Source organism: Bidens hawaiensis, unplaced genomic scaffold (assembly GCF_021521415.1).
Source record: "Bidens hawaiensis isolate Kalapana, Puna unplaced genomic scaffold, B.hawaiensis_p1.1 tig00091437_1, whole genome shotgun sequence".
In the NCBI taxonomy this organism is placed as follows: Eukaryota; Viridiplantae; Streptophyta; class Magnoliopsida; order Asterales; family Asteraceae; genus Bidens; species Bidens hawaiensis.
In genome coordinates, this window is record NW_027504435.1 from 1 (window position 1) to 10,157 (window position 10,157).

The following is a 10,157-nucleotide window of genomic DNA, read 5'->3' on the forward strand; positions in this document are numbered from 1 at the left end:
AATCCAAGAGTTTCGGGTTCAATCTCGTCGCACACACACATCAAACTTGTAAGTCATATTACCTACATGCATTATAATATGTAAATGATAACATTTTAAATTATTCTTTTTAATAAACATGGGTTGTTGTTAATTTTTGAATTTCACCAAGTATTGTGAAATATATTCTTTCAATGTATAGTAGTATAATATGTAAATATTAATTTGTATAAAAGTGTATAAATATAATATAAATAGAGGTTAAAGAAAACTGAATAAATAATATAAATGGAGTGTAAATGGAAAGTGAATAATTATTGATTTATGGCATATGGGTTGAGTTATTCTACAAAGGCCAACAAAAATGAGAAGTGTGAGAAGTCATAACTAATTGACATGTGTCAAGTATGGACCAAAGGAAAAAAGAGTATAAAAGCAATAGTACACATTTTCTCTTTCCACTTGCAAGTCACATGTTAAATCCCATCATTTTTAAACGTCTATAACCTTTTCATATGATATTTAAAAAAAAAATAAAATTCACCATAATAACAAGCGTTTTTTATCTTTATTACGAGTATGATTTTTTTATATAAAAATAAAATAAAAAATTATGTCATTGTGTCTTTTTGCGTACCATTATGTCTTTTTTGTCATTGTGTTTTTTTCGCCATTGTGTTTTTCAACTAATCATTGTGTGTTTTTAAAATACTAATAACACCTTTGTGTAATAATATGTAAATATAATTAAAATACCAACAAATTATCTAATACATAAAACACAATGATGAATACATATAACACAATAACCTAAAATGTAAAACACAAATAATGAATACATATAATAAAATGGCCTCAAACGTAAGACACAATGGTAAATACATACAACACAATGACCTGCAACGTAAAACACGGAATTTACATATTACACAATGACTTAAACGTAATACACAGTGAACATAATACTATTTGTCTCAACTTTAGTGAATGTTGAGCACAATGACTAAAACACAATGATAAATAGAAAGACAAATGTTGAGCACAAAGATACAATGACGAACAAAAAGACACACTGAAATAATCATTGTTTTAATTTGTATCTTTAATGTGAGTATCAATTTAAAAACACAATGACCAAAATTTATAACACAATACATAGAAAAACTTAATTAAAAAACACAATGGACAACCAAATAATACAATATAAAAAACCCACTAACTTTTTATTTTTATTTTTATATAACAATATGATATTCATATTAAAGATAAAAAAACGTTTATTATTATGGTAAAAAAAATTTCTAAAAAAAATCCGTATGAAAAAGTTATAGACGTTTTAATACGATGGAGGAATTGACATGTGTCTTGCATTTGGCAAGAGAAAGTCATCATAAGTGGGTTATTACCTTCATGCCCTTTTCATCAATTTTTATTCTTAAATGCATGAAAAACCTCCATTTACAAATAATGTAATCTAGTGGCTTGAGAGAATTTAGGGAGCAACGGAGAGCTTTTAAAGCATGAGAAGCCATCTTATACAAATAATGCAATTTTGTGGCTTGAGAGAATGTATGAAGCAAACAGAGAGCTTTAAAAAGTTTCGTTTATATATATTTAAGATATATATATATATATATATATATATATATATATTGGGGATGGTTCAGGAGAGAAGTCACTTTACTGTGAGAAATGTGAGAAATAGATCTGAACCATTGATTATGTTTAATCAATGGTCTATGTTAATTATGGCAATTTTGTAACAACCCAGCTATCGTCGCACCATAATATTGTCTGCTTTAGCCGGGACGTGCCACCATAGCCTCACGGATTTGCTTTTCGTTGCCCAGGTGGAGCCTTCCCAGGAGGTCACCCATCCTCATACTACTCTCACCTGAGCACGCTTAACTGTGGAATTCTCCTCTAATCCACTACTATTAAGCGCCCAAAACGCGTTATGATGGGGAAGGTATCCACCTCCTTATAAAGAAGACTTAGTTCTCCTCCCCAACCGATGTGGGATGTCACAATCCACCCCCTTTCACCACCGGTCCGCCCCTGGATCTGATACCATCTGTAACAACCCAGCTATCGCCACACCATAATATTGTCCGCTTTGTTAGGGACATGCCACAATTGCCTCACGGATTTGTTTTTGGTTGCCCATGTGGAGCCTTCCTAGGAGGTCACTCATCCTTATACTACTCTCACCTGAGCACACTTAACTGTGGAGTTCTCCTTTCATCCACTACCATTAAGAGCCCTAAACGCGTTATGATGGGGAATGTATCCACCTCCTTATAAAGAAGGCTTGGTTCTCCTAACCGACGTGGGATGTCACGAATTTTTTTAATTAACTGTAAATAAATATGCAGGAGTTTAGAGAAAAATGGTATATTAGTCTTTATGTCTAGATAATTAATGGTAAAAAAGCGTATGCGTTTAATATCTTCATTCAATTTTCCTCCTAAGGATCCTCCATAGATTACACTCCCTATATACTTCCATTAACAAAATCCTCCATGCTCTTCCCCTTCAAGGGTTCGATTTCCAAAAACCATATTTTCTCAACCACTCATTCATATATCACATCCAATTTTTGGTTTCATAAATCTCGTATACAGTGATACAATTCGAGAATCTCACAAGGGACTAAGGTTAGCTTTCAGATAATCATTGGTGCAATTGTTTTTTCATAATTAAAAACATCATTGTTTGGGTTTCAAAATACCAACATGAATACTTTGAATACCATCTTTGTTGTTTCATCTACTAATTTAGTGAAAACTAGGGTTTTTTCATTAAAAAACATTTTGGGGGTTTCTTTGACTTCGATTTTGTATGAATTAGGGACTTTTTTATTTCGATTTTAATATAAATTGTGGGATTCTTTGATTTTGATTTTGTCCAAATCGAGGGATCTTGTTCACTAATCAGTTTGTTGAAGATCTTGTTCACTATTATTAAATATTTGCATTGTTGCCATAAACCAAGGTGACTGGATTGTTAAGTTGAATGTGTAGGTAATCAATGGTTGTGAAAGTTTTTGACTAGTTTTATTTATATTAGTGTTGGCTGTGTAGTAATATCATGATATGTTTGTTTATAGTCATGTTGTATGTTGAAATAAAATATGATGTGTAGGATACCAGAAATGGTAATAATAACTTAGTGTTTGCATTAGTTAGCATTCACAAAAGTATTTTGAGTTGTTGTAGTTGTAGCGTAATGTATGTATCGCAAATAAAACGCTAATAGTCATGTAGTGTAGCCCTCACTTAACGTACATTTCTCAAAGAATTTTAATTTCACAACTTACCTACAATATTCAGTTGCAACACCTAATTGACATCCTACACTGCACATAACATACATTACCATATTCTTTTGGCATCATCCATTGCACGTAACATACATTACCATATTCTTTTGCATGGCACCCTACACAACCTACACTGCATATAACATACATTGTCATCTTCTTTTGGCATCCTAAACTGCAGATAACATACATTACCATATTCTTTTGACATCCTACATAGTCTACACTTCAGATAATACAATAAAATACATATCCTACACATCCTATAAAGAATATGGTAATGTATGTTATGTACAGGGTAGGATGTCAAAAGAATAGGTAATGCATGTTATGTGTGGTGTATGATGTGTAGTATGTTAGAAAAAGATGTGTGTTGTGTGTAGTGTAGGTTTCTTAGGATATGTATGTTATCGTAGGTTGTTTAGGATGTGCATGTATTGTAGGTTTTGCGGTGTAGGCTGTCTAGGATGTTTATGTTTTGTAGGTTCGGCGGTGTAGGTTGTGTATGTTATATGTATAATTTTTTTTAACGTTATTTTCTTTTATACAGCAAAAAAAATATGTGGGTTTTGAGAGAGTCGCACATAAATTAATGGATGGTATTGTTGGATACAAAATTAGTTGCATGATGACAAGTGATAAAAGAAGATTGAACTTAAGGCCTTAAGATATAAGGTTCTTCCGGGAATGAACTGCTCATTGAATTCGTATAATATAACCAGATGATGAAATTAATCATCGCAATATACATGTGTAGTCAAACGACTGTGTATGCATCAAACGTCTTTTTTGATCAATTGTGATAAATCAAAGATCTGTGAAATATATGATTGCATTGATTAGTATATATGATTAACGATCACAAATATTCTATATAATCAATTGTGATGAAATAAGACACCACACATCGAGATTATTATACGATGATTTAATGAGAATGTAAGGATAATCAGAATGTATGAGATACGAATCTGGGTTGTATAATTAATTAAATAAATATATAAACATATTAAATTTTCCATAAACAATAATAACAATTTCCATATAAAACTCTCATAAGATTTTACCATCCTACCCCTATATTAATTAAAAATGAAAAAGAAAAGAAATTTTTTGATTGGCTGGTTGACTTCTCACACTTCTCGCAATAACTTGATTTCTTTCCTGAACTTAAACCTGTGTGTGTGTGTGTGTATTGGATTTTAATTTTAATTATTGTAAGGAAGTTAATAATATACTTAGGATTTGATTATGAAAGAGTTTCACAAATAAATAAGATGTTATAACCCAATTTAAAAGCTATATAGGTTTGGTGAGACCCATGACCCGTTAATTTTTTTTCTATAAAATTGTTTCTTAGTTATAAATAATATATATTTTTTAAATTAGATATTAATTTTTAGTATATCCCTATTTTATATGATTTTCATATAAAATATTTGGTGAGATTAATTTTTAATTTAGTGAGATGCTATAACCTGTTTAAGGACTATCTGGGTTTGGTGAGGCCCATACCTGTGAATTTGTTAAATGCATGAGAAGCCTTCATTTATAAATAATGCAATCTGGTGACTTGAGAGAATGTATGGAGAAACCAGAGAGCTTTTAAAGATTTTATTTATATATATTATTACTAGTTTTTATCTATTGTATTACGGGGTTGTTTTACATTATTCGTTTATAATATTTATATACTGTTTTTGGATTTTTAATTTTATTTATTATAAGGAAGTTAATAATATACTTAGAATTTTATGATTAAAGGTATTCACAAATAAATGAAATGTTATAACTCGATTTAAAAGCTATTTGGGTTTGGTGAGACCCATTTTTTTTTACTATAAATTTGTTTCTTAATTATAAATAATATATTTGTTTTTAAAAAAATCGGATACTAATTTTTAATATATCCTTATTTTATAGAATTTTCATATCAAATATTTTGTGAGATTAATTTTTTATTTAATGAGATGTTATAATCCGTATAAGGGTTATCTGGGTTTGGTGAGACCCATGCCCGTGGGCCGTGAATTCCGGTCAAATGCATGAGAACCCCCTATTTATAAATTAAACAATCTGGTAGCTTGAAAGAATTTAGAAAGGTTTTGTTTATATATATTTAAGATATTATAGATATGTTATATGTATTTATATATGTATAACAAACATATATATAAAATTATGTCGAGTATATCATGTAAATGGGTCAACGTTATCAGGTCGAGTAACCGAGCATTCAATAAATCTCAAACTTGTCTCAAACCTTAATGGTATAGGTAATACCACGCCCCAATTATGTCGGGTTTCGGGTATTCCCGTCGGGTCCGAATTTGACTGCCATCCCTTGAATTCTTTCAATTTTTTCCTCATAAAACCAGGGTTTTAATCAAATACAAATTACTTATATCGTGAGAAGTGCACAAATAACTAGTATACTTATTATTACACTATACTTTTGAACTAGAGTAATTATGATTACACTATATTATTTTTTATAACATAATTATTCTAGTTTAAAACTGTAATTACTCAAGTTATTTGTATGTTTAGTATGTTAATTTTATTTGTATCGAATCTCACCCTCACAAAACCAATTGGTTCAATGATTAAAAAAGACAACTTATTTCCGATCCAATTCAACCAACTTATTCACAACTTTTGCCAACTAAAACCAAACCTCAAATTCTCAATCATAACCATTTTCTCCAACCTTTCAACAAAATCATACGCAACACCCGACCAACTCTCCCCATTCAGGGGTGGAGGTACATATAAGCGATTGGGTTCAACCAACATCAATTTGTTTTTATATTTTTTATTATTTTGTGTTTTATAGTAGGAGATATCTGGTTGAACCCAATCTTTTTAAAAGTTTGAACCGGTTAGCACTATCAAAATAGATGAATTGTTCAATGGTTAGGCATTATTAGTTTTAGTTAGGAAGAGGTTGTGGGTAATCTTTGAATCTTGTTTGAATGCTTTTTTTTTTCTTCTTCTACACTTTTAAGTCTAGGTGTGTGGAGGTAAGTGTAATGAAGGGTTGGTTGAAGAGTTGTTCATGGAGATTGGAAGTGAAAGATGATGTGATGACATTATAAGGTGTATGTGGATTTTATTATCTACCGGATGTTTGATGGGTTTGTTAGATTTAGATACAGTCATGGTTGTGGAGTTGCACACGAAAGTGAGGCACGGTTAACCCGATATGTCCCATATTTGGGTGGTGGAGTGCTCTCGGGGTAGAATAATTTGAGGTGGGTTCGCACTTGAGTAAAACTTTTCCGATCGGCATGGCACCCCATCCTCTTTGGCCGATTGAAAATCCATCCCTATGGTGTATTCAAGTAGAATACTCCATCTGTCCTTATTGATGCTTAACCATAGTCTCAGGGTAGATTTTTTTGTTAGCCAGTCGAGAGGCCCTAATCATGACCATTCAAGTTACGGATAACGTTAATGTTGGGTACCCAAGTTTTTTAAATGATATAAATAAAAAAAAATAAAAACATTTGTGATTCTTAGTTTTTAGAAGGAAATTAAAAACAAAAAAAAAGAAAACAAAAGGATTATTTTAACAATCTCACTTCTTAAGACTTTTCTTTTAAAAGTGAAGGATTTTAAAAGAAATTAATTTTCATTGATAATTTCTTTTAATTTGCTTTAAATGTATTGACTTTTTTTCAATATTGAAATAGATGTTAAATTATATTTTCTTATTTCTCTCACTTTTGTTTTTCTTCTTTTGATTTTTTGTTTATTAAACTTGAAAACAAAGCATATGTACAGCAACCTTATCAAAGAACTTCATAAGAAAAGATGGTGTAGTAAATAAAGTCTCTAAAAAGAACTCATCAAAAGATGATGATTGGTCGAATCCCCCCCCTCCAACCCAAACCACCACACCCACCCACCCACCCATCAGTGACTTCAACAAAACGTCCAAGCCAAAAAATTAATATCTCAAATCGCCTTAAGGAGTAGTGTATACCGACATTTGGGGCGTTTTATGTCATCCATGGCATCCGGCCGTCTACTACATTTGGTCTTAGAATATTACTTTCAACAATCAATACCATTTGATATGGTCTAAATAGAAGTTTAACCATCACACTATCACGTAGAAATTAAAACCTTATTATAATAGCCATAAATAAAAATAAAATAAATGTTCAAATTAGAGACATTAAAACCTCATTATAATACATATGTTGCGAAAGCCAGTTTATTTATATTTTCTTATGAAAGGGATTTTAATGTTAATCATGTTTAAATCATAAGTATCATGATTTTCTTTACATTAAACGACTATTTTTTATTTTTTAAAGATATTGCTTCATAGAATAGTGAGTGTGGTTATGAAAATATAATGTAAACTTTGATATTCAGATAGATCATATGAATAGTTATATACATAGGGAAAGTTAACATACAAATGAAATTAACGTACTAATTGTGAGATTCAAGTAGAATTTTATATATATACTCTACTTAAATATATAAATACTCTACTTGATTCTTACTATTAGAATGCTAATTTCATTTGATTTAGATCCAAACATGTATAAACAATCGTTAGGTTTTGTTTCTAATGATAATAATATTTAAAAAGTAAAAAATTAAACATCACAAGTACAAAATTTCAAATGAAGATTGGTCAACATATATTGGAGAATGGGTCAGCCTTCACAATTATTTTCCTTTATGCCACGGCTTCATAACGAAAATAGCATTTGAGGCCTCAATACATCCACAAAATATTGTGATCTACAAAATGGTCCCTATGTGGCCCGTGTGCGTATATTCAACGTTAAAAACATCACCTATCATCTACAAGGAATATCATGTCACATAAATACACCATAAAACTTCAAAGAAACCATTCATGAACCCACAAAATGGCAAATACAGTTGCTGAGCTCGTATTCATCCCGGCCCCTGGCCTCGGTCATATCATGTCAACTATCGAGATCGCAAAACAACTCGTGAACCGAGATCATCACCTCTCAATAACCGTCCTCGTAATAAACCCTCCAAGCTCTGATTCTGGCACGCCTATCACCACCTACATCAAATCATTAGCTAAAAACACTACGAACCGCATATCATTCATTGAACTCCCTAAAGATGAAATCCCACCGATGTACGACCCTAAAGCTCCTGTAACTTCTTATGGTGAACTCGTCAAAAGTCACTGTAAATCTGTAAGAAACATAGTAGCTGAGAAGATTAATTCGGGCCGGGTTGCTGGATTCGTCGTTGACATGTTTTGCACTTGCATGATAGATGTGGCTAACGAGTTTAACGTTCCAAGCTACGTGTTCTTCACTTCTAATGCTGGCTTTCTTGGTTTTGTACTGTTTATCCAGACACTCTACGATAATCAGAACCAAGACGTTATTGAGTTGAGCAACTCGAATACTGAGATATCGGTTCCTAGTTACAAAAAACCGATGCCAACGAAGGTCTTTCCCGCCATTGTTCAGACTAAAGAAGCACTAGACTTTATTCTTCAGGTAGCACGAAAAAGTAGAGAGGCCAAAGCAATCATGGTTAACACATTCTTAGAGTTGGAAACACACGCGATAAAGTCGTTGTCTGATAGCAATATACCACCGGTTTATCCAGTGGGACCCATACTCAACCTAGAAGGTGGTAAGCGAAAACCGTTTGATGATGAAATTATCATATGGTTGGACAACCAACCGCCTTCCTCGGTGGTGCTATTGTGTTTTGGGAGTATGGGTAGTTTTGATGAGGTCCAAGTGAAGGAGATCGCACGTGGTTTAGAGCAGAGTGGCCATCGATTTGTGTGGTCTTTGCGTGGCCTTCCGTTAGACCCAACATCAAATGTCCCGAGTGAGTATGAGGATCCGAGTGTGGTCCTTCCGGAAGGATTTCTGGAACGGACCGGTGGGTTAGGGAAAGTGATCGGGTGGGCTCCCCAAGTGGCCGTGCTAGCTCATGAAGCAATCGGGGGGTTTGTGACTCACTGTGGGTGGAACTCACTGTTGGAAAGTTTGTGGTTCGGTGTACCATCTGCAACATGGCCGTTGTATGCTGAGCAGCAAGTGAATGCATTTGAAATGGTGGTGGAGCTGGGATTGGCGGTGGAGATAAAGCTGGATTATAAGATGGATTTGTTTAATCCTCATGCGGCTAGGATTGTTGTCATGGCAGAAGAGATAGAGCGTGGAATAAGACAAGTGATGGAGGATAACGAGGTAAGAACAAAAGTGAAAGTAATGAGTGCGAAGAGTAGATCAGCGGTGGTGGAGGGCGGATCTTCGAATGCTTCTGTTGGTCGTTTTATTCAAGATTTTATAAGAAACGTCACTTGAATTTTATAAAGTGTGTTTGGTTTTATAATGATCACATAATTATTGTAAGTTAGTTAAATTTGTAAACATGTATTCTATTAAACGTTCTACACATCTTATGTAATATACAAATAATGGTTGGGGTCTTTCTTTTTCATTTCAAAATAAGATATGTATTTGTGTGGATGTTGAAGAAATCCAATTTCAGAAGCAAACGAGTCAACAGATCACTGAGTAAACTGCCAAACTGTCTTTAGATGAATATGTTCAAACAATAATAAATTATTTGGCTACTAGTTGCGGTGGGGTTTTAAATGTCAAGTTAAATGTCATGTTACTGCCATGTAGGCAGTGACACTTTAACTAACAAACCCCCCCCCCCCCCCCTATAACAATGCGATGTGGTCTAAAGTCATATTGTTATCACGTTAAAGCCCCACCATTTTCTTTTAAAGTCCCGTTACCATTTTTTTGTTTACTGTTCGTACCTTAACACCCTGGCGCGGTGTTACAGATCCGTTACCATGTCACATCACTTT

The 10,157-nt window shown here is 32.9% G+C and overlaps 1 protein-coding gene across 1 annotated transcript; it reads left to right on the plus strand.

Moving 5' to 3' along the window:
* Positions 1-7,967: 7,967 nt before the first annotated feature.
* Positions 7,968-9,817, plus strand: LOC143607963 (anthocyanidin 3-O-glucosyltransferase 2-like). Its single transcript, XM_077083204.1, has one exon. It carries the CDS (start codon positions 8,197-8,199, stop codon positions 9,637-9,639), a length of 1,443 nt encoding a protein of 480 aa, XP_076939319.1. The 5' UTR covers positions 7,968-8,196; the 3' UTR covers positions 9,640-9,817.
* Positions 9,818-10,157: the final 340 nt, after the last annotated feature.